General features: G+C 40.1%; 1 protein-coding gene across 2 annotated transcripts in view; it reads right to left on the reverse strand.

The window, feature by feature from the left end:
* UGGT2 (UDP-glucose glycoprotein glucosyltransferase 2) overlaps positions 1–26414 on the reverse strand; it is a 197357-nt gene that overhangs the window by 94393 nt on the left and 76550 nt on the right. For both annotated transcript variants that reach the window (XM_044249974.1, XM_044249975.1), the window contains exons 11-15: positions 19518–19609; positions 14338–14488; positions 4899–5018; positions 3938–4023; positions 3267–3402 (exon numbers count right to left, since the gene is read on the reverse strand). In XM_044249974.1, the coding sequence (XP_044105909.1) occupies positions 3267–3402; positions 3938–4023; positions 4899–5018; positions 14338–14488; positions 19518–19609 (585 nt within the window). The remainder of the gene's footprint in view (positions 1–3266; positions 3403–3937; positions 4024–4898; positions 5019–14337; positions 14489–19517; positions 19610–26414) is intronic.

The following is a 26414-nucleotide window of genomic DNA, read 5'->3' on the forward strand; positions in this document are numbered from 1 at the left end:
CATACTGTCATCCTATTTTAAAATTCTTGAGGAAGCTCCAGACTGTTTTCCATAATGGCTGCAGCAGTTGTATTCTCAGAGGGCTCCCTCCTCTCTACATCATGCCAGCATTTGGCATCTTGTTTGTCTGGTAATAGAACCCCCTACAGGTGTGAGGGGACAGCTCACGGTGGGTTTTGATTTGCATTTCCCTGGTGATTAACCAAGTTGAGCACTTTTTCACATATCTGCTGGTCATCTGCATGTCTTCTTTGGAAATATCCATTCAGATCTAGAGAGATCACAAGTAGGCAGAGAGGCAGGCAGAGGGAGAGGGGGAGGCAGGCTTCCTGTTGAGCAGAGAGCCTGATGCAGGGCTCGATCCCAGGACCTTGAGATCATGACCTGAGCCGAAGGCAGAGGCTTAACCCACTGAGCCACCCAGGCGCCCCTACTGTCCATTTTTTAATTGGGTTATTTATTATTATTTTGCTATTGTGTTATATGAATTCCTGATTATTTTGGACATTAACTCCTTACTGAATAGGTAGTTTGCAAATATTTTCTCCTGTTCCACAGTTGCCATTTCGATGCAACGCTGCCATTTCGTTGCCCTTTCGATGATTTCCTTTGCTGTGCGGATGCATTTTATTTTTATATAAACCCTGTTTATTTCTTTTTTTGCCTTTGATTTTGTTGTTAAATCCAAAAGATCATCACCAAGATCAATGTCGAGGAGCTTACCACTATGTTTCCTTTCAGGAAAGAGTTTCAGGTCCTATGCTCAACCTTTTATCTGTTTTGAGTTGACCTCTGTCCATGGTATAAGACAGGGATCTAGTGCCATCATTTTGAATTTGGATATCCAGCTGTGCCAATTTACTACAATCTACTCCCTCCTACTCCTAACTTAATGTTGACAAAAGACCAAATTTTTAGTTCCAAAACAGATCCATCTAATCCTCTGTTCCTTCGTACAATTACGGTGATATGTATTATATCTATATGTTAAAATGTTTTATTCAATCTTGTGCAATTTAAACACAATTAAATATATTCTTATAGCCTTTTGTATGTACCCATATATTTACATTTTATTTAAAGCTACCATTTCATTTCTTCCTGTGAATGTGAGTTACCATCTGGTGTCGCTTCCTTTCAGCCTAAAGGATTTCCTTCAGCATTTCTTTTGATGCAGCAAGAATTCTCTCCATCTCTACCTGTGAATATTTTTATTTTGATCTTTTTGCAAGGTTCACAGTTCATGTTAGCTCTTGTTCAACTTCTGAAAACTGACTTATGTCATGTATCTCATCGTTTTATACTTACATACTATGAGATGGTTAATCTGTTGAAAATTAACCCAACATAGCCAAAGTTGAAAGCTTAAAGTATTTCTGCGTTCTCAAACATGCATGCAACAAATATTCATCAAGTACGTAATGTGTATTTTTTTAATCTTAATTTTGCAAGGTAGGAAGAGAAAATTAAATTCGTAAGTTTCATAGCAACTGCGGAGAGCTGAGATACACAATCTGATTGCTTTACTCTAAAAATACTATACGACTCTACCATAATTCTTTATCACATGTCAAAAATGTTCATATACTTAAAATTTTGACCTTCTACTATATTCCTCTTTTTCCTGGTACTGTATTTTCAAATTATCTAATTTAGATAAAATAATTTGCTCATTAAAAGTAATGAAACAATATTACAGAGATTTTATAATTCACGTATTTTACTAAAAGGCTGATTTTGCTCTAATTATTCTAAATTAGTGAGACTAAGTCATCTGAAGGATACAATACAACACATTCTCAATAGAAGGTTAGCTCAATCATGTTTTGGTTTTCTAGGGGGTACAAAAATTTTCAGGTTGACGTATACATAGTTTGAATCACCACCAACATTCGCACACTTCAGACGGTGGTGGATTCTAGTATGCTATACGTATTCCTTCCTCACACATTTTCCCCACTCTTTTCTCAAATTGCTTAGTACAACTGGTAGGCTACGGCACATAAAGAATACTTCCATGGCGTGTTGTATTGAAACTTATGGTTTCAAGTGTAATCTGATTTTCCAAGATATTACAGTATCATGCTGAACATCAGAGCAGATAATTCAATAGGCCAGTGATTGCAAAGTATGAAGTCACATGCAAATTTATGTCTGATGCAAGGCGCCTCCAGAATAGTCAGTGGAGAGAACTGAGATAACTTAGGGTAAGGAGAATTTCAAAAGGTCATCAACTTTCTTAGTTTTGACTACCGCATCAATCTGTTCACCATAAGGTAGCCAGACTTCAATAAAAGCTACATCAGTCTAAGTCCCTTATACATTCTTACACCAATCAGTTAATAAGAGTAATTGCCTGAGATACAAAACTGACATGTAACCTCCAGCACTATTTTACAGAACAGAGCGTATCCCCATGTCACTGAGGCACTGGCAGTTTCTGTGCCCAGGACAGTGAGTTCACGAGGTATTCAGTGGCTTTCCCAGAAGCTGTGGGAGCAGGGCAGGGAGTACACTGGGCTTTGGTCATTGCACGGCCTCACTCTGAAGAAGAACCATTCCTTGTTATAATAGTGGGTGAAAGCGAAAGACCAGTGAATTTTAAAATGAACAAAAGCTGGTTTCTAAGCTACGGTCTGACTTTCTTAATAATAACAATACGGTTCTTTAATACATCTATTTCCACAATGGGCCATAACAGTTTCAAAACCTTAACTATGAAATAATCTTCCCATTTTGTATTGCTCTTTATCAAGTTCTTGCCAATTTCTAACTTTTTTTTTAATACAACCTCTTTGTCAAATTCAGTACTCATCCAGCTATTTCTACCTAATTTGCTGTCATGAAGTGATCTCCTCCTCCTTTGAAATTCTCTAAGAAGGGTCTACATACTTTGCCATTTAGAATATTTAAGTTTGCAGTAATCTGTTTTATTCATGATTTTTTCAAGACCTCATTCAGGAATTCTTCCCTGAATAATCATTTTCTTGGAGTATGTTTTCCTTTAAACTTAACATATACAATTAGCAGCTGGAGAAACTCAAGCAAATTCATCTATTTTGGCAGCGTGTCAGCTGACTAATTTATGAAGTGGGGACATTACGCATTTCAGTTGGGAGCTGCAAGGATCAAATCCATTGTCTATATTAAGTCCCATGATCTTTTTTTACAAACTTTGAAAAATAAATAATAAATGATAATAATTATAGTAATGTTGCAGAAAACCCCCCTATACAGTCTAAAGAAATGATACCTAGTACACTCACTTGTACTATGGAAATAAATGCTTGCGAGACATCATGTTCTTCTGCAATATAGTTGAAAGCTCGCCAAAGAGCAACGCCAATGTCATCTGCTCCATCAACTTCATCATCTGTGTTAACAATGAACACAAAACCAATTCTGGGAAAAGAAGGTGAATAAGGAATGTCACAATTACCCCTTGAATCACAACCATGATTTTTCAACATTACTAGACTATAACATCTAGATAGAGTGTGTTAATAGGGGGGATGAGGGAGTATTATATTGAAAAGGTTTGATTCGTAATGTCTAGTCACTAACAACCACCTGTCTAATGGATTCCTCCAAACTGTCAAACTCTCTCTGATGGTGATATTATTAAATGACCATGTTTTTCCAGAAAAATAAAGGGAAAGTATACTCTTATCAGAACTTCAGGGAAATGGATCCACCTTTCAGCACCCAAAGTGGTCAGACTATTCTCTCGTGAAATGAACATGGTTAACGAGATGACTTAGCAGTTCTGACTAACAAGTCTATCATAAAGGTCAATGATGTTTCACAACACAGCTGTGTTGTGTAAGGCATTAAAGACTACCACTGCTTTCAATTCCACATGAGTACTCTGTGGTACAACATGAACATCACCGCCTTTCCTTCAGCTGACTGTGTAATGTTATAAATTGACAATTACCGAAGAGGAATTTTATGATAATAGAAAAGTTCGGCAAGTTTTACAAAATCCAAGGTATATCCTTGAGCAGGATCAATAAACAGAACCTAAAAGAAAGCATACAGTTTATAATCACTATTTTGTTTTAACAATTTGGAATTTTCATGAAATTCAAGTTTAGTCTAGTTTCTGTCACTAAAGGTATGAAATTCAAGGTGCCATCTTTTTCTAAAGAAATGTCCAGCAATTCTAAGGAATTTTATATAAGAAGGAATTTCATAGGTAATAAAGGATTTCCAAAAGCTGCACATCTGAATAATACATGGAATTTAATATGAGATCACTCACCCCTTTTTTGAAGCACAGCACAAAGTAATTTTTTTTTAATAACAAGTGAAATAACTTATTCTAAATGTGCATTGGATTTTCTGTAATTTTAAAAAAAAGATCGTAACTGAATTTTGAAAAAAACAGCATTAATATAACTGCTCGCTCTACACTGCTATAGGAAATAACATATTCACTTTCTTTGTGGGAAAAAAAATAAAGCCCTAGCTAAGAAATTCCACACATTTCACAGTTGTATCACAGGTTATTTAATATTATCACAAAGAACTCATATGCATAGATGATAAAGTGATATTCACACACTTTCCCTGAAATGTACTAAACTTTAATCTTTAATTAGTTCTTATTAATTCTAGAAGGAAAAAAGTTCAATCAAACTCCTTTCAGAAAACGTGACCATAACTCATCAATTTCATATCGGAACTATAAAAGCACATCTAAGGAGGAGGCATATTTTGTGGCACTGCTGGCTTTGGATGTCTGGCTGGCCATGCCACCGCACACTTGCCGTATCAGGCAAGTATCTTCCTCCGTGTTACACAAATGCCTCTTCACCAAGAACGGGGTAATCCAAAAAGAATGCAGGATGCATTCCTTCATAAGAGATGTACACAAAATGTCATATAAAACTCACCAAATTATGAAAATTACGCCTTACAGAAGGTATAGTTCCAGGGAACATGGGCTTCAGAAGCTCCTGGCAACTTGCAGGCCATGTGACATACAAATCATCATTTTCTAGGTCATTAATCCACTAGAGAAGAATTCAAAAATCTGTGAAAGCTATATTAAACTAATATTCAAATCATTTCCAAAGCCAGTTTTCACTCTTTCAAAGTAAAAATACACAGAATTTCTATATTTCTGAATAAATATAAGAAGCCAGTTGAATATTCTTTAAATTAAGGAATATATGATGTGCAACAATTTTATATTCCCATGGTCTTTTAGATTAAGCCTGACCCTCCTCCCAGAACAACTGACTTCTTCTATTCATGTTCAGCTTTCATATTAAAAACTGTATAGAAATTACTCTCCATAAACCATGTGGCAGAGACTAAGTGTTTATCTTAATTATCAGCAGTATAGATCCTCTACCTCCCTTCTCAAATTTTAATGCTCAGACATAAGGAAAATGAAACATGACACCTTGAATGTTTGATTCTAATCAAGAGCTATTGGTTTCTACTAGACTAAGCTGCCTGCCTGAAATAATAATATGAGCTGGGACGACATAAACCACTGTTTAGACACATGGAGGTAGGGTCAACCAATTATCAAGAGTCAATTAGTTACAAGGCAGGAAGCTTGTGCTGAAGGCAGGAAGCTCCATTCCATCCCTAGGGACATTTTCCAAACTGCAGCCTGGGAGAACTCATTCAAACAGAAAGTGACGGTCATATTGGGCTGCAAAGACAGGAGTCAAAATTAGGGTTGTCTAAATGGTAAGAGTTGAGGGGGCAGGGAAATCCAGGAGAAGGGACAGTGCAGGGAAGAAATCACAGTTTCTGTCTCTATATAAATTCCTTTCATTTGCTGACTAGGAACCTGCACGTACCCATGGCAACAGCCGGGTGCCAATACCATAAAAAAAAAAAAAAAAAAAAAGAAGAGCCAGAGGGAAACAGACACTGGGACTTTGAAGCTACAGCCACGACACAGTAATGAGACAGAAGTTGAAGTGTGAAGTGCTAAGGCTTTGGCAAACGCTGTTCTTTAATTTGAGAAACGGACAGGGCTAGCTGCCAGGTGTAAGACACAAAGAGGAAGAGCTCCCACGAAGCCCAGAAACGTGCCTCGACCGAGCCAGGTGAGGTTTGGTACTCGGGCTGCTGTGGCAATCCTGACCAGCGTTTGCTTCTGTAACTTTGCAGAGGCAATTTCAGGCTCCTCTCAAAAACTGCCATGCAAAAAAAAAAAAAAAAAAGGACCAAATATTAAAATACAAGAGAAAAAGCAGGCAATACAGAGGGACTTAGGACTTTAAAATAATTATGATTATTATACATATATATTTTAAAAAGAACAAAAAGAGACGGAAAGATGGAAAATGTTAAGAGAACTAAAAATCCATTACAAGAATAGCCAAAGGGAGATCTAGATTTTAAAACTATAATTAAGAACTGTAAGAACTTCTAAAGATGATTTAACTGCAGAGCGGACATGGAGGAAGACAGTGATCAGTCGACTGGATGACAGAGCAATACAAAGTATATTAACTCAAGTGCACAGAGAAAAGAAACATTGCAAAATCAGAATGAAGGGTAAGAGAGATGAACGACAGAGGCCTGCGGTCTAGCGAGTGCTGCTGACCGTCCCAGAGGAGAGCAGAGAGGAGATCCGTGGTCCCCAAGAAATCAGGCGGCCTCTGCAGTGGTCCAGACAGGAGTACTGGGGAGTATTTAACTGTGTCAGAATCAGGGGCTTCAGAGGGGAGAGTGAAATTGCTTCGCACAGGCCCAGAGACTGAACTGCCCATTTTTTACTCTCAGGTAAATTTACAGAAGCAGCAACGCTGACTGGAAGAGCAGCTCCCAGAACTGCATGCAGAACCGGCTGGCAGTGACATGACACTCCAGTGATCTGCCGCCATTTGTTTTGTTGGCCATACTCTGGCCTTTGCATCTACTGTGCTACCAAGACACTGAAGAAAAGACTTTGTCATTAATAGATTAGAACGTGTAAGACATTCTCTTCACTGTCCAAGGAGGTACAAAGTTTAGCAGATGGACATAAGGTGGGTCATGGAGTTAGTGGAGGACTTCCTGAGAGATGCGAATAACTTAAAAGATGTAAAATTGACATCTTTTGGATTTTCTCTAGGGAGTGACATCAGCTAAAATGGCTGAGTAAGGAGTTTCAAAACTCTACCCTGACACAAAAGCAATAAGAAACTAGAAAATTGAGGGGAACTCAACATTTTAAGAACTACGAAAACTAACCAAAATCGAAAGCTTGCAGCAACTTTGAGAGCATTTATTCAAGAAAAATGGCAGTCTCAGTCAGAACTGTGAGATATGTGGTGTGAAACTTATCCTAGTCCCATCTCGTGCTCCCAAGCTTATCAGTAGCGTTGAAAATGACAGCCCCAATTCCAGTATCAATACTGGAGAAAGCAGAACAGACCACATTCTGAAAGGATTTAATTTTTGTTTGAACTGCCTGTTGACTCCCCCAGAAAACCCACTAAAAAGGTTTGTCTATATCCTAACTCATACCAGTGTTAGAGCTGCTATCCCATTTTGTGGAAAACAATTACGGGCAAATGCTTTAGTTGCTCCCGCCTGCAGCAACAGAAAACCCTTGGGACGAAAGCAGAGCAACCAAAAGCTAATGAGGAAAGGCTGGGGACTGAGATGTTTTGGGAAACAGGGCTTTGAGAAGTTCTGAAGTATTCCTGGGATTCTAAAAGGTTGTGCACGTGCCCAGGGAAGACTGAAAAGCCCCAGGTTCCCTCCTCTGGTTGACTCTGAAGCTCTGTGTAAGCAACAAGTGAAGGCTGAGGCAGATGCAAGCTGCCTGGCTGAGGGTCTGACATGGACTGCTTCCTGTGTGTCCCCTCCCCCACCACAGGTCATGTGCTACACAAACACACAGAGCCCCTATGCAAGACTGGGAGTTCTGGGGTCCAGGCATTTAAGTAAATCTCTGTCTCTACTGAGTAGATGACTAGGCAGACTAACAGACTTCTGTGGCCACACATAAGAAAGAACACAAGCTTTACAAAATTAGTTCAGAGAAGTCACTAAACAAGTAACAAAAACAACAACAAACAGCAACAACAACCCCAGGGAAGGTGAGAATCTGACTTTCAGAAGTGCCATACTGTGGGACGCCTGGGTGGCTCAGTTGGTTAAGCAGCTGCCTTCGGCTCAGGTCATGATCCCAGCGTCCTGGGATCGAGTCCCACATCAGGCTCCTTGCTTGGCAGGGAGCCTGCTTCTCCCTCTGCCTCTGCCTGCCACTCTGTCTGCCTGTGCTCGCTCTCTCTCCCTCTCTCTCTGACAAATAAATAAATAAAATCTTTAAAAAAAAAAAAAAAAAAAAGAAGTGCCATACTGTAATGTTCAAAATGCCCAGTTTTCAATAAAAAAATTAAGAGGCACTGAAAAAATCCTGAAACAAGCATAAGAAAATAGTTCTATTTACAACAGCAATAGGAAGGCTAAAATACTTAGAAATAGGTTTAACAAGTATGAGACTTGTATACTGAAAGCTAGAAAAGCTACATCACTGAAATAAAGAAGATCTGAATGAATGGAAAGACATCCCATATTCATGGATCAGAAGACTCAATTTATTAAAATGGTGATATTCCTTAAATTATTCATGTATTCAATGAAATGTCAATAAAAATTCCAACTATCTTTTTTCCAGAAATGGACAAGATGACGTTGTAATTCATAATGAAAGCAAGAGTCGTAGAACTGCTAAGATAATCTTGAAAAAGAACAAAGTTGGAGGACTCACAATTCCCAATTTCAAAACTTACTCCCCAAAGCTACAGTAATCACTGTGGTGGTTGCATAAGGGGACAATATAGATCAATGGAAACAAACTGTGAGTCCAGGGGTAAACCCAGCATCTGTGATGGGGCCCACTGTCAGTAGCAAGTTACATCCTTAACCTGGATAAAGAAATCATTTCCTCTCCCTGTGCTGATTGCTGTTTATCAGTTTTGAATCTTACCACTGTCATCTTGGTGACAAAAATGAAGCATTAGAATTGTTTTGAGAGAATGACAAATGGCTAGGGTGACTTGGGAGATTTCAGGAAAAGGAAATCAAAGAAAATGATCATAAGCACCTCAGGAATATGGCTATAGCATGGAAATCACAGGGCAGAAAACAGAAAGCTGCCACTCGGGGCAGGGTAATTTAGGTGGAATATGACCGAAGCCCCCTCCACTGTGGGTGGTCTGGCACAGAGGACTGAAAAGCAATTATAATCCAAAGGAGCCAAACATACAATCATATGGTTGTTTAGTGACTTTAACAAAATACTAGTGAAACCTTAGGTACCATGGCAAGGCTAGAAATAGGAAATTAAACTACATAAAATTTAAATTGTTTGTCTTCTGATGTCTGGGACAGAGAAACCTTAAGAATGCTTAACCAGGGATGGGAGAATACCCAAGGACTCTCTTAAGTTTTTACTCAACTGTTAAGCAAGCAACTTTTAAGAAAAAAACTGTCAAGGTTTGTTTTGGGGGAGGGTATAAATACAGTGGACACAAGTAATGTAACTCAGTGACCCAGCTTTCTCTGTGAAGACAAAAAGTGGAGAGACAGATCCAGGGGGAGAAAAAAAATTAAAAGCACAGTATTGCTTTCATTCTTCAATAACTCTGTTTTAGCATTAAGATAGCCAACAGATTTTCTAACTGCTTCCTGTGTGATGGGACCTGATGGATGCTGAGGATATCTAACCAACTCCTGGTTTTTGTGCAGCTTACACTCCACTGGAGGAAGATTCTACATAAACAAATAAATGGATATCATATTGGGTGGTAGCAAATGCTATGAAGTCAAAATCAAGCTGAAGTGTGAGGTAAGTGCATTGCTGCTCTAACAGACCAACGTGGAAAGAGTGCTCAGAAGTCAGGGCTCTGCATTTTGCGCAGTTAATTTTTTTTTAAAGTACGCTCCACACCCAGTGTGGAACCCAACACGGGGCTTGAACTCACGACCCTGGGATCAAGACCTGGGCTGAGATCAAAAGCAGATTGCTCAATAGAGCCACCAGGTGCCCTATGTCAATTCATTTTTTTAAAGGAATCTAGAGAATAAAGTGTCACACATAATTATCTTCGGAAAGCAGGCACTTTCCAAGTGGAAAAGCAAAAGCATTTAAGACACAAAACCTCTGTTAACAGTATGCAAAAAAAAAAAAAAAGATATTTAGAACATTAAGCTATTATTTAGTCTTAAAAAAGAATAAAATTCTGATACATGCTACAACGTGGATGAACCTTGACAACAGTATGCCTAATGAAATACCCCAAGCAGGAATGGACAAATAGTACGTAATTTTACTTTTATGAAGCACTTAGAAAAGGCAAATCCGTAGGGACAGAAAGTAGAACTGAGGTTACCAGGGAGCTTGGGGAGAAGGGACTGGGGAGTTACCGCTTTATGGGTATAGTTTCTGTTTGGAATGATGAAAAGACTCTGGGAAAATGGATCCTGGTAATGATTTTACACCCTGTATGTACTTAATGCCAGCAAGTCACATACTTAAAAAGGTTAAAAGGGTGTATCTTATGTTATATATATTTTACCTCAATAAAAAAAAAAAAACTACTTCCTGACACTCTTCTCGAGAATGGAAAAGAACACCTCCTCAGGCGTCCAAGAGCTGGGCCAGGGTCAGAGCCCTTACAGCAGAGCAGTGGGGGAGTGGACCGGGCGTGGGTGATGGGGACCACAGCAGGGCTGCTCCTCCCCAACAATGACTGGCCTCAGCTGCCAACCTGGGAGGACCAGGATGTTACTTTACAAATACAGCTGCGCAGTTTCCTTAGAGATGTATTTCTTCTCCAGAGCAGTCCTGAAACTTACCGCCCTCCTTTCCTTACCGTGGCCCATGCTCTCGGTGCTCTTCTACGAATGCTTAAAATAAAAGTCCCAAAGTATTAAGATTACTAACACAGTCCTTTCTTTTTCTGATAAAACCTTTTTAGAGGAGATGTTTGTTAATTGAGCTTAAAGATATCCAAGTTAAATGCAAACTCCGGCCAATGAGAGAATATGCTCTCAAGAGCAGGAAAACAGTAACAATGAATATTTATAATGAGGCACTTAGTGCTCTGGAAAATACAGGGGTAACTAATTCAGAACTTATGTAACTTGTCCTGAGTCTAAGGTCTTCATGGAATATACAGCATTTCATTGGTGATGTTATCCTTCCATGATTATGGAACATTTCCAAGATTATCTTTTAAATTTTTATATGAGACAATTAACAAGTGGTCAGAGATGTTTTTTCCCTTTTTTTTTTCTGATCATGTAAGTCATACATACCTATTGCTAAAAATTTGGAATTTTCATAAGAGCATGAAGAAAAAACCCAACTACCTATTAAACCATATCACCCATTAATAAGAACATTTTGACTTATTTCATCTGGATATTCTGTCCATCTTTTCACACGATAGTATCATGTATTGTAGTTCTGTAATTTCTTACTTAACATGCAAGAACAGCCACTGTTCCTGGTTGTTGAAGCATGATTATAAGCATAATTCTGATGTCTGAATAACATACCTGAGCACATGGATATACAATTTACAATATTTCTGTTATATATTTAATTCATTTCTATTTTGTTTTAAGAATACACAGTGATGCTCGTGTCTTTGAGAATGAATACTTTTCTCCATTTCCTACTATTTCTTGATAGTGGTTTCCAGTGAAATTACTTAGATCAAAAGCTGTCAATGCGGAAGGATGCCATAACCATGACTGCTTCCAAGTCTGCTCCAATTTCTACTCTTTCTGGGTGTCCTTCTATCCTTCTGCATTTCCTCCGTTAAGCTGCAGGGTTTTCTTTTATTTTTTAACTGGTTATTATTAGTAGTAAAGATATTAATTTTTATGTTAATATGAATAAATCACCATGTCTTCCAAATGGTTTTTGGAAATAAAGCTTTGGATCTGCTTACTGTCACTTCAAACCTATTCTAAGGTCTTATTGATTAAAATGTTGTTTTGGAGGAGTTTTACTTATATTATCTGCCATGTGATTATTTTCTCATTTCTAATAGTTATACTTTTTATACTAACGATAAATCAAAATGGTGATATGGACATATTTATATTGATTATGCTGTAATTTAGTGCTCTCAGAGTTTCATTGTTAAAAATTATGTTTTATGTTGGTTTGAGATACATATTTACTTATTTGTTCAAAGAATATTTATGCTTATTGAATACCTACTAAAACCAAGCACTGAATGGTAAGAAAAAAATGGATAAAATTCCTACTTTCAAGATGTTTATATAGTCTAGTAAGAAAAAAAGACATCCAGAATGGCTAAAATTAACAAGTCAGGAAATGACAGATGCTGGCGAGGATGCGGAGAAAGGGGAACCCTCCTACAGTCTTGGTGGGAATGCAAGCTGGTGCAACCACTGTGGAAAACAGCATGGAGGTTCCTCAAAAAGTTGAAAATAGAGCTACCCTATGACCCAGCAATCACACTACTGGCTATTTACCCTAAAGATACAAATGTAGTGATCCGAAGGGACACGTGCACCTGAATGTTTATAGCAGCAATGTCCACAACAGCCAAACTATGGAAAGAACCTAGATGTCCATCAACAGGTGAATGGATAAAGAGCCATTTGCGACAATGTGGCTAGAGCTAGAGGGTATTATGCTTAGCGAAGTAAGTTAATCAGAGAAAGACAATTATCATATGATCTCCCTGATATGAGGAAGTTGAGAGGCAACGTGGGGGGTTTGGGGAGTAGGAAGGGAATAAATGCAACAAGATGGGATTGGGAGGGAGACAAACCATAAGAGACTCTCAATCTTACAAAACAAACTAAGGGGGGCCGGGGGGAGGAGGGTAGGGAGAGGGTGGTGGGGTTATGGACACTGGGGAAGGTATGTGCTATGGTGAATGCTGTGAAGTGTGTAAACCTGGCGATTCACAGACCTGTAGCCCAGGGGCTAACAATACATTATATGTTAATAAAAAAATAAAAAATTAAAAAAAAAAAGACATCAAAGAATCACAGGAGAAAATTATAAAATTATAATAATTCACTGTGCAAAGTATATGGAAGGACTGGTAGTTCTGTAACGTGATAGAAATGCATGTATACATATATACACACGTGTGTGTGTGTGTGCGCACATGTGTGTATGTGGGGGGGGTAAGGTTAGCTCAGCTGGCCAGCTTGCTCACACCTTGCACATTCCCTAGAAGGACCTGCTTCTGTGACAAAGGCTCTAGGTTGGCTTCTGAGAACTCACACTTGAAATGTTCTGACAGAGTTTCTCCCATGCTGAGTGTCTTGCTACACGCTGTGGAGGTTTGTATGGAGTTTCTGGCAACATTAGGATGAACCCGAGCTTTCCCCTGAGGGTCTAGAGCTTCAGTGACGGAGATCAGTCACATGGGCATTATATGCTCATAAGACAGACCCCTTTTGAGCCCTGTACTCCCGGCTCCAGCTAGCCTGGCACAGATCGTCACACATGAGATCAAGCGCGTCGTCTACGACTGCATGAGGAGCCCCTTCTTGGAAACTCCTGCCTGGTTTCCTCTGGACTTTGCCTCCTGTTTTCTCCCTCCGCTGACAAGGCTTGTGTTCTGCTGCTCTAACAGACTGCAGCCATCAGTGCAACAACTTCTAGCTTCCTGAGTCCTTTTAGCCCATCCCTGGGCCTGCGGCTGACCCTGGGGCTCCTCGATACAGTGCATCTACGACCGTTTCCAACCTGGGTAGCCGAGGTCAGCTTCTCTCAGAAGTACTGTCTGGAGCAGAAGCCTGAAGAAAGACTGGGAGCTGACCGGCTAGAGAGGGGAAACACGGCTTCCCCAGTGTGAGAGAAGGGAAAGTGGCGAGAGGAGTACTTCACAGTCTGAGAAATGAGAGGAGGGAGAAGGCCACACTGAGGATGGGAGCGCACCCCGGCCGCAAGCAGGGCTGAGGCGAGCAGACTCCCAGCTCCCGCAGGCAGCAGCACAGACCAGAACGCTCGGAGGCCAGGCAGGGTTCTCACCACAGGAGGTGGTATTCTTACATTCTTCAGATTCTAATTATTTGATGTTTTGCTGCTGTTCTTCATGGGGTTACTTGGTTGTTTGTGTTTGTTTTTAAAGCTGGAAAGGATCCTGAAGGAGTGAGTTCTTGAGAGGAAATGCAGAGAACAGGAAGAAGGGGAGAGAAGATAGGAGAATGAGAGGCGGATGAGTCTGTATTTCTACCTTTTTTCTCACTGAGTTCTCCTGCAGCCTCTTTCAAAATGCTTACATTTATTTGAAAGCCTGCCAATATTTGGTTTTAAGCTAAGTCTTAAATCTGAAGTTTTTAAAAACAAAGAATTACATGAGCACTTACCACTATAGAAGAATGCCTAATATCTAATGCATAGGTATGGTCCAAAACATGTGAGTTTAATTTTAAAAATTTGCTAACATCTTCTTTGATGATCCCAAGATTGCGGAGGCCATTCATCATTTTTCCTTCTAGTTTCAGCATATCCAAAAGACTTTTAAAGAAAAAAAAAAAAGTTTTACTTTGATTTGCCAAGTTAAAAAAAAAACCCTTTAAAGTTTATAGCTTTCTTAAAGCCTCAGAAATGAATTCCACTGGTATTTTTAATAATAGCGGGAAAAAACATTATTCAACTCATTGACAATCAAGACAAGGAGTTCTAGTTAGTTACTTAGGTTAAACTCAGGTTGACTTTTTTGTCTGTAGTGATAAGATCTTAATATTTAAGAGGTAAGGCAACAAGGTATATTTATTACATTCTTTTTTTTTTAAGATTTTATTCATTTATCTGAGAGCGAGAGATCATAAGTAGGCAGAAAGGCAACAGACTCCCCACCGAGCAGAGAGCCCGATGCAGGGCTCGAACCCAGGACCCCGAGACCATGACCGGAGCCGAAGGCAGAGGCTTAACCCCCTGAGCCACCCAGGCGCCCCTATTTATTACATTCTTAAGCAAAGAAGTGAAGATATGTTCACTCACCCAAGTGAGCCAAAAATGAAAGGAAGAGTACAATAGGTTACTCTTTTTGTAAATCTACTATTAAAACAAGGTAAATAGGACCTAAAATATAAAATTTTAGCACAGAAAAGAGCGATTAAAGCATGAAAGTTCACATCTGTTTAGAATACATATTAAAGTTTTGAATCATATATATATAATACTCTGAGAGCGCTTAGATATGACAGAAAATATTATAGCTAAAAAATAACAACATCAACAAATAATCCTACTGGCAAAAAGTCTGGGCTGTTTTGAGTCTCTAAGTTTCTACGGAGGAAGCTCACATGTGTGCCAGGTAAGTGCCTCGTTCTTCCCAAACAGAGCGCCTCTCACCCTGTCTTCCCCCAGAAAGGCCCAGAAAGGCCCAGACAGGTGGTCCCCGGCCCAGGTCCCGCAGCTGGTGCACAGAGCGGGGATGTGAATGCTCTGGGAAGATAGCACTTCCCTGCAGCTGTGGCTTTATGTAAAGTGTGCTGGTGTTTGGAAAAGTAAAAGTTTACCAGGCAAGGAAGGATGTTATTACTTTTTGGAACCAACTGTTAAAATTCATATTTATAATATTTAACCTAATTGCCTCCTTAAAAAATATCTAATCATGCAAATCACTTTGCTTTTCAGAAATGAACAGAATCAGAATAAAGCAATATATGGATTTTAGAATACCATTCTCAGGGAGGTTTATAGAAATCTACATTTATTAAGTATTTTATTTAGGGGCACCTAGGTGGCTCCAGTCGGTTAAGCATCTGCCTTTGGCTCAGGTCATGATCTGGGGTCCTGGGATCGAGCCTCCGTGATTCTCCCTTTCCTCCCCACTCCTATTCTGACATTATCTCTGTCCCTATCTCTCTTTCCCTCTCAAATAAACTTTTTTTTTAATTTATAGAGGCACCCCTAGAGAGCTATATTAAAAAAGTAGAGATCTAATACCTGAACTTGTACAAAAGCAGGCTTTTTTTTTTTTTTTTTTTTTTTTTTTAAATAAGTGTTTCAAGCTGGCCTGGAGGACTTAGCTCTGAAAGTCTGTATCCTAAGGCAGTTCTGACCACTGCCTTACAAAGCACACTTTTCAGCCTCCCCTCCAACCTATTAGAGGATAAGTGTGGTAAAAAGAGCACTATCTTAAATAACACAAATCACCCTTCTAATAAGATTTAGATTATTAAATCTAATAATTTAGATTATTAGATTGGGTTACAATGCTACTTCACACATGGCTTCTTGAAGTTCTTAACCCCTTTGGTCTAAATTCTCTTACGTGTAAAATAAGAATTCTGGATTGCATTGCCAATGTTCTCTCCATTTTATGATGCTTGCTGATCAGACACTTTCTGGGGGCAAGAGAACTTTAATATTCCCCATAGCTTTTGTATCTACCATCTTTGTAATCTCAACCTAGTTTCCAAGGAAAACCATCAATGGAAATACCAGACAGAGTTACAGGGTATACTGGAAAGAGCACGGGATTTTGAATCCTGCTACTATTTGCCAGCTGTGTCCCTGCCTTTGTGTGACACTTGAGTCTTCGTTTCCCCATCTAAAAAATAGAATGGTGAGAATCCCTTTATAAGGCATAAAGATTAAATTAATTCATTATGGGGCACACAGTTGCCCTTAATAAGCATGTTCCTTCCTTGGTCTTTTTAAATCTTAAATTTGGGCTACCAATTAAAAAAAAAAAAAAGGTTCTTTAAATGTGTTAGGTCTATTTTTTTTTTAAAGATTTTATTTATTTATTTGACAGAGAGATCACAAGTAGGCAGAAGACAGGCAGAGAGAGAGGGGGAAGCAGGCTCCCTGCCGAGCAGAGAGCCCGATGCGGGACTTGATCCCAGGACCCTGCGAGATCACGACCCGAGCCGAAGGCAGAGGCTTAACCCACTGAGCCACCCAGGTGCCCTGTGTTAGGTCTATTTATCAGGAAAACTCCTTATATCTCTGGATTTTGAAAAAATTAATACAACTTCTCATGCCTCTCTTTTAAATAGTATCTTTAGATTTGCTTAGAGCTCTTCACCAGCTTCTCCTGCCCTTGAGAGGAAAGGTGAAAGTCCGAAGCCTGGTGGCACAGTCTGCCCCTCGCCCACCTGGGTGACCGCAGCTTCTTCCGGCTCCTCCTCCCTCCACAGCCTGGCCACAGGACAGGATTTTCATTTTCTCAAACGGGCCACTGCTTGCAGAACTCCCGCTCCCCACTCTGCCTTATCTATCCCTTAAGTTTTAGCTTAAATGATCCCATCCTTGAAGAAATCTGACATTCCCCATGTTCTATCAAGAGCTACTTTAAATCTCCGGAGTTTTACACTCCTAGAGCCCTGCAAACCTTCCTGCACTATCACTGTGTATTTACTCTCTGTTACCCCACCAGACCGCTTATTTCTGTCGTCTTCACCACTACGCCCCAACACCTACCAGTTTCTATAGCACAGTAGGCACTCAGATAGTCACTGAGCTGAATTGTAATACTGACTTTATAATCCTGATTTTAATGTTTCATGCATTACAAATACATATTTTATCAAGAGCCCCAGAGGACTCCGAGACAGACAACTTCATTAAGATACAGAGAAAAACCACTCAAGTAGGGATCTCAAGATGCCTCTGTTATGTCTTTCTGTCTGGCAGGTATACTGTGGGGACATGCTCAGGCAGGACAGGTCGGCTATCAAAATGATTAACATCCACTTTGCACCAGTTTGTCTGCGCAGATCTGTGGTTGAGGTGATTATGCTTAGGGAAAGAGATGTGTCAGTGGCTCCAGGATAGAGAATGTGAGACACCATTTGCGGACCTCCTCAAGTTTACTCGGCCCTACCTGCCTTCCTCCCGGGTCACGGCCATGGCCTCCCACTGCTAACCTTCTAGGGGATGAGAGCCAGGCTTGGACCTGGCCTTGGACTCAAGCAGCGCTGACCAGACTCATGGAGGCTCCGGCTCCTCCCACTACATCCAGGGACCGAAGGCAAAGACTGTATCCGTCCCCTACAACCCAAAATGCAGTGAGAGACGGGCGCTAGGAAAGAAGCATAAAATAATTCCTCACTCCCGTTCGTTCCCTAAACAGGGAATTGTGCACGGGACCTCTCTCTGGATCTAGGATACAACCTCGGTAACATGTCATTTTCCTTCCTTCTCCTCTTTCCTGAGTCATTTTCTTTTAGGCTCCACACTGATTTTATTCTCCAGGTTCTGACTTCTTTCTGGGAATTTATTTTGTGCTAAAAGTGTCAGAAGATACGAACACCCTCACATCTTGTCCTCCTGCAAGGGCCTTAGGGGAGCTACGGCCAGTGATCACATCAGTGAGGAACAAGATGTGTCCCAAGTCACGCAGATCACCACTGACCAGCTGGATGAGCTAACGGGGCTGTGTTTCCTGAATAATTTACTGGCAAGTAACTGGCAAAACGTTCCTGCTACGAAAACCTTCCCAAAATCTACCCACCGACTTACTCCCTCTCTTGAACCCGTTCTCACCATTCCTGAGCACAGATGGAATTCCTGTCCCGCTGAGGCTTGCAGGCAGCAGCTAACAATGGCTCTACCCCTGCTGTGGAGAGGGCTTAGCCTATGTATCTTAGTTATCATTTTTCCCAAGCATCCAACTAAATAAAGAGAAAAGCTTCATTTGTGCTACTGCATTTCTCAGTCTTTTCTACATTTTCCTATGCTTCCCCAACTGGTAAGAAAATGAAATAAACATTTACTTAATTGAAGTTCAATGATGGTATATTCAATTGAATTAAAACTGAATATCTGAACTAAGTATCATGTTTACTAAATTTATCTTATAAATACTAATTTTTAAAGTAGCTGTATGCTTCTCTTTAAAAGTAAAATAAACTCAGTTTGGTTTTTCTTGTTCGGCCCATGACTGATTTGTGGATCAGTGCCCGTGACAAATACAAGACTTTCTAATTTTGCCCTAGAGCAGCTTTTAAAAAGATTTTATTTGAGAGAGAGACAGAGAGAGAGAGGACACATGAGCAGTGGCCAACTGAGCTACCGAGGTGCCCCTACTCTAGGGCATTTTGGAAGAATTTTTTATTTGGACTTATGAAAACAGAATGCTGAAACCTGAACGCTACAATTTCAAATATCCTTTCTGACAAATACAAGCACTTTGAACTCTTCCTGTTAATTCCATTCTTCTGGGAAAATGCCTTGTATTCCTTTCAGTTCCTTCTGGAGGGTAGAGTCCCTGCCTACTCAGCACAGTCCCATGGAACTGCCCTGCTAAAGGACAGACCTATAGGGAAAGACAGTTTGCAACAATGCGGCAAGTACAGATGCAAGGTATAGAAAATTCAGTTTTCACATCTGAGCACATGTCTCCAGGGTTTCTCCCAGGCCTGCATTCTAAGACATTTGAGAGTTTTCTAGCAAAGTAACAGAACTGTTTTGAACAAAAATATGTATTTGCTTTACTTTTAAAGTGATTATCTGCATTTTGGGAAACACTTAAGTTCACAATATTTTCCTTCATATAAATCATAGTTTCTATCAGTAATTTAACACTTACCTAAAAGGATCATAAGCATTCAGATCCACACGAAGTCCATTTATGAAAAGACAAGCATCACCTGGCTGAATTTCAAATCTCTCATGAAGACCCTTGAAAGAGAGCAGGGTAATAGTTAGCCAAGTTCTATAACAACAGCGACCTGTGCCTGAAGTTGGTGAATTTGCCACAGAGTCATAGAGTAAATACTTTGGGCTTTGCTGGCCATGTCGTCTCTGCAGCCACTCAACTCTTTCTCGTAACACAAAAGCAGCCACAGACAACACACAAACAAACGGGCATGCCCAGGTTCCAATAAACCTTGACTTTATGAAAACAGGAGGGAGGCTGGATTCGGTCTCTATGTGGTTAGCAGCCTGCTCACCCCTAAGCTTAACTGATGGAAATCTCCTGATAGCTTAGACACAAATACCTGAATATTTTGATACATGTTTCTACAATATGTATTAAAGTTCTAGCTCTAGGACAATTACTTATCTAATACATCTTGTATCGTGTGTGCATGTGTGGTATGTGTGTGTGTGTGTGTGTGTGTGTGTGTGTAGGCGAACACATACTTAGAATATGATAGCTGCCACACTCCTAGTCCTTACTATCAGAGACTCAAAACTTTGGTGGGTTTGGAAATACAAGCTGGAGATCACTCCAAATTCATGTAGGTTCCCATTAAAGCAGTGTGTCAATGTTCATCTTTTTTTCATTCAGTACATGTTCCCCGAGCATATCTGAAACATTTAGATTTTCTATGAGTTAGAAACTACTCCAGGGACTAGAGCAGTAACAGAAGTAAAGAATGTAATGCTCTTGCCAGTACAGCATAGTTACCAAGATAGTGGGGAGGGGGTCATATCCACTTTAAACCCTAGTCTTGCCATTTAGTCACGGTAAGAGTTGGACCAAATTACTTTGCTTCCATATGTCTGTTTCCTCATCTGGAAAATGGAGTACTTACTTCTATCTCACAGGTAATAAAGAATAAATGTGATCTATGTCTGTGTCTAGTCACACATGCAGCACTCACAAGTGAAGCTTTCATTACTATTAGGGCAGACAGATTCATTTAGATGGAAAAACAGAGGTTGATATCAATTATTTTACAAAGGCAGGTGAAGCAAGTAACAAGAAGAGGTTCAGAAAAGGTTTGGAAGAGTTGAATTTTTCTGTGTGTTATCACTCACCACAACAGGTTACATAAAGAAAAGGGAGAGAAGGATCTAAATTTGTAACAGGACAGAAAATAATTCCACTTGATTTATAAAGAATACTAGCAAGAGATTAAACTCTAACATGAGAAGATTCATAGGTGAAACTCTGCTTTATCTTTAACTATTTCTGTGATTTCTATCAGTTATTCCAAGAAATCTGCATTCTAACTCCAAAATCTATAGATGCCTAATGAACTCATTGCTTATTTTCCCAAAACTTGCACAGAATTCTCATACACATGGTGTCAAGCTCTCTCCAGCACCTAATTCGTTTTACGCATCTCAACGATAAGGAGAAAGCACGTCAAGCACATAGATCTATACTAAACTATTACCCTCTACAAGGCTGATGCCAGCCACAGGGCCTTGAACAAAGAGAGTCAAAATAGGGTAATCAGTTGAACTCATGGATCTGATTGCTGAAATACTGTAAGTCTACTGGAGACTGCTGCTGACCAATTCTTTCTCCCTCCCCTCGGAGGAGTAAGCCTTCAATCCTGGAAAATTACCCAAGTGTACAATTTAAGAGAGGTTTTTGCAAATCAAGAGGTTAAGGCTTCAGTTTCCAGTGATATGATGAATCAGAGATCCTGAAATCCTACTAAAAAAAATGTTAGATTAAAATATTAATAATGCCCTCTAAATAGATGGTTTAGTTTTATTGTTTTTTGTTTTTTGTTTTTTTTAAAGTACAGACTTCGTGTAAGGGCAGAGAAGCAGCAGGAATAGGAGTCCAAGGATAGAAGCAAACACCGAAGGCCCCGTCTCAAGGAAATCTCAAGCTTCCTAGGCAGCCGAAAGCTTGGGGCTTGCAGGGCTGATCTCAGAAGGACCAGAGCCAAAGCCTTGGGCCCACTCAGAACAGGGAGAAGGGTCAGAGATAGCCTGTGCACACAAATGAAAGGTGTGAAAGGTAATCTAGAAAACAAAATGCCCTGAAGAAACAGCATAGAAGCTTGCTGGTCTCACCTTGGTAAGGGTTCTTGGTGAGGGAAGAACAGGTTTTCTTTTTCTTTTCTTTTTTAGTCTGTTAATCACCGTACAGCATGTCAGTAGTTTTTGATGTCGTGTTCCATGATTCACTGTTTGTGTATAACACCCTGTGTTCCATGCAATCTGTGCCCTCAAGACCCATCACCGGGCTAACCCATCCCCCACTCCCTTCCCTCCAAAACCCTCAGTTTATTTCTGAGTCCACAGTCTCTCATGGTTTGTCTCCCTCTCCGATTTCCCCCCTTCATTTTCCCTTCCTTCTCCTAATGTCCTCCATGCTCTTCCTTATGTTCCACAAGTGAAACTACGATAACTGACGTTCTCTGCTTGACTTATTTCACTCAGCATAACCTCCTTTAGTCCCATCCATGTTGAATACCCAACTTTTGCATCAACTTTTTTTTAAAAGATTTTATTTATTTGAAACAGAGGGAGCATGAGAAGGACAGAGACAGACTCCCCATTGAGCTGGAAGCCCTATGCAAGGCTTGACCCCAGGACCCCAAGATCATGACTGAGCCAAAGGCTGATGCTTAACCGACTGAGCCACCCAGGCGCCCTAAGAACAGGTTTTCATAAGAATTCATGACCTCTTTCATCTTCATAGGAGCTTGAGGCTCAATTTCACATTATTTTTAAGGTCCCCAAAATATACACAGACCTTTTATTTGAAGTGGAGTTAAGCTGGGAGTGCTCTTTGGCTTTGAGCGGAAACAAATACAAATTCCCAATGAGAAAGAGAACCTCATTCATAAAAAGAGGGAATACATTGCAACAAAACCCCCTTTAAGAACGAACCAAGCTGGGTCATAATGTGAAGCTAAAAAAAATTCTGACTGAGTGAATCTCAGAAGACTGGCTGAGCTTTCTAATGGTAAGTCTGTTTATAAACATGTCTGGAGGCCCCTAGGCTGAAAATGCATTCATTCTGAATTTTTAAATTGAAGTCAGATATATCTTGATGTAGGAGATGTTTTGTTGTTGTGTTTTTTCCAGGATGAGTGATGAGAGAAGATTACAATTTTTTTAAAAATGTCTTACAGAAGAACTCTTAGAAAGGACATTCTATTAGGGATTTTCTTTACAATTCTAAAATTTTCATCCCTCCTAAGTAATTAGTTCACATAATTAGAAAAGGTATGAGCTTTTATTTGGATTGGGTATGATTCTTTACTTGGATTTTGTATTTAAATACCGGCATTGGGTTTATTACATAATTATGAGATTGAAACAATCTATTACACAACCATTGAAGAAAAACAAAAAGTTACCAGATTACCCTCTCATATCTCCATTTTATTCCCCCGAACAAAAAAGTGTTATGGAAACAAACAGCTTATAGTAAACAATAACACATACACATTGGACTGACATTTCTAATTCCGACCAATATCTGATTACAATAACAATTCTGAACTTCAAAGTGTAATTTGCTGTACTCTGGGCTGAAAGCAGTTGCCTCCTGAATAAAACCAAACCCAAATTCACTCCTATAACTTCAGCATGGTCATATTTTCTGACTAATCTCTGCATGACTTTTGCTCTCCTAGTTACTATTACACATGTATCATCATGTAACATCCTCGGTCATCTCTTCCTTTAAAAGGTCGCTAATGATTCTATTGTAAAAAATAATAAAATTAGTTTCTGATCTCCTCCTGCTGCCTCTCCTCTTGTCTGGCCCAACCTCACTCAACAGTTTTCGACTCTCGTGGTTTGAAAATCTGATGCCAACCTGGTTTTCACAGTGTACACTTTTAATAATGTGTTCAAGTCTTTCATTTCAGAAAAGTACCTAATTCCAATTTTAAACATTTGCTCTGTCCATTTCACAGACTCCACTGCAAGAATGTTGGATTTCTTTTACCCGCCTTTTACTTGTCATTTTTCTTGAATCCTATTTGCTTTAATTTTAAGATTTTATTTATTTGAGATTGAGAGAGAATGAGAGAGAGAGAGCACAAGCAGCAGAGGCAGAGGGAGAAGCAGGCTCCCCCCTGAGCAAGAAGTCCCCACATGGAACTTGATCCCAGGACCCTGGGATCATGACCTGAGCCAAAGGCAGACACTTAACTGGTTGAGCCACTCAGGCGTCCCCACAGTGTACCCTTAAAAATTTTTTTTTAGTAATTTTAAAAAATTTTCAGTGTTCCAGAATTGTTTACGCACCACACCCAGTGCTCCATGCAATCCGTGCCCTCCATAATACTCACCACCATGTTCACCCAACCTTCCACCCCCGCCCCTCCAAAACCCTCAGATTGACAGTGTACCCTTTCAATAATGTGTGTTCAAGTCGTTCATTTCAGAAAAGTACCTAATTACAGCTTTAAACATTTGCTCTGTCCATTTTATAGACTCTACTACAAGAATCTGGATTTCCTTTATCTGCCTTTTATTTGTCATTTTTCTTGAATCCTACTTGTTTTAACTTCTTTTTCTTTTTTTAAGATTTTATTTATTTATCTGAGATTGAGAGAGTGAGAGAGAGCACGAGCAGCAGAAGGAGAGGGAGGCTCCCCACTAAGCAGGGAGCCCGATGCGGGGCTCAATCCCGGGACTCTGATGGACTTGAGCAAAAGGCAGATGCTTAACTAACTGAGCCACTCAGGCGTCCCTTCTTTGCATTTCTTACTTCTAGCCACTATGTCTCCTCCTATGCTTTTTATAAGGGCAGTTCTCCGTTGTGCCACTTATAATTTTGATCTGTATTTCTAAAATGGTTACTTTCAAGATCGTTGCCAGGTCCTTCCAGCTCTGGTTTCACTCTCTCTGGTGACCTGGCCATCACCCCTTTCTTTCCGGCCCATCTTCGCCCTTGAGTCTCTATACTTCTGCCTCATGTGTTGTATCTCAGCTTCATTAGCTTTCCGAGCACGTGTCTGAATGTCGTGCCGCAGTCCCTCTCTGCTCAGTGAAGTTTCTTCATCTCTGGTATAGTTTGGTTCCTCCTCTTCCCCTTTACAGGGACATCTTGAGATGCATGTAATATGTCTACACCTTTCTAGGCACATCTGAATCACCTAGATTTTCTTGCACCAGGCATTAGCAGGGGAGATCATTTTGGAGTAAAAGAGGCAAAACTAGCCTCCAGGTTTCCTGGCCTGCAGTTTCCGTACAGAGACCCACAGTGTGAGTCGGGTCTCCCAGTGTCGTCTTCCTTAGATTCTCCAATATTAACCGGCTCAAGGGCTCTCACCACCAGGCACTTTTCTTCTTCACTCAGCCACCAAAGGATGCTGCCCTTACCTCCTGGAGGAGCTGCTCCCTCAAACTAGCCAGGTTTTCTTCCATCTGCCACTTCCTTGCACTTGGCCCGACCCACCTCCCGCAGCAGACGTGCCCTCTCCTATCTGTGTTAGTCCCACCTGCCCATAGAGCTCGTCTCAGAGCAGAGACCTCTCCCCGGAGAGCGAGCGCTTGCTGCTTCTTCCTGGGACCCCGGCCGCGTCCCATACTTCCCCTCCACGTGACTCTGGCTTTATGCTTCAGTTCTGCTGGGGCTGGGCATTTCCCACCACACACAAAATTTAGGCTTTTGCCTTCTGCTAGTTTTGCTGAAAATGCTGTTTCATTCTTCTTGTTGCTATGTATGATTTTTAGGAGAAGAAATGGGACTATTTTGAATTGGGCTGCAGCCATATTCCTATTGGAGTCAGTCGCTATCTTCTTAATAACAAAATGTCAGCTTAAGCCAGCTTTAACTCAAAATATAACTAAATAAAATTAACCAAAGCCAGCTTCCCTAACTAAGTTGACAATAAAATGCTCAATTATACAAATAATAAAGATACTAAAATTTCAAAGATCCAAATAATTCCTAAAAAAAATGAGGAGATACAGCAAATACTAGGATTGACAGATAATGTTAATCATGGATTAACATAATGAAATATGAACTGAAAGATCTTTTTAAATGTGATATTAGAATAACTCTGTAATAATTCTAACCTTAGGGGTGCCTGGGTGGCTCAGCCGGTTAAGTGTCTACCTTTGGCTCAGGTCATAATCCCAGCATCCTGGGATCGAGCCCTGCATTGGGCTCCCTGCTCGGTGGGGAGCCTGCTTCTCCCTCTCCTGTTACTCCCCCTGCTTGTGCTTCTTCTTTCTGTCACATAAATAAATAAGATCTCAAAAAAAATTCTAACCTTAAACTTGTCATTTTGACTATTTCTACTACTTCTGCCATCTTGACACTGTATATATTTAAAAATATGCTCACAGATGATTCTAATCTGAACCATGTAATTACATTTTCCAGAAGAGGTTTGAAGAAGATGACTTCTTCAAAGCTAGTACCAGCAACTAAACCCAGAACTTCTGCCTGTTCTTGTTTCCATAGCTATTTTATTCCTTCAGTTCTTCTAATAGCCCTAAAATCAGGTTTTGTGGGGCAACAGAAATTATTCTGAATTTCTTTCAAACACGGAAACATTGTTGTATAGTTTCAAGAGCATGGGATAAATTCAATTAAACAGATGGAAAAGTAATGTATGAAATTTAATACATTTGATGGTATTACTGTAACCAGGTTCTTAATACAAAGAACTCCGGAATCTCGGTGGCTTACTAGAAGAAACATTTACTCCTGGCTCATATCATGTAGTCACACCTTCAAGTCATCTTCGGTTCCACTCCAGGGCCTTTTTCATTTCAGGCGCCAGACCAGGGGAGCAGCGCCTGTGTGGGACCTGCCTCA

The sequence above is a fragment of the Neovison vison genome, chromosome 5 (assembly GCF_020171115.1).
Source record: "Neovison vison isolate M4711 chromosome 5, ASM_NN_V1, whole genome shotgun sequence".
Taxonomy (NCBI): domain Eukaryota; kingdom Metazoa; phylum Chordata; class Mammalia; order Carnivora; family Mustelidae; genus Neogale; species Neogale vison.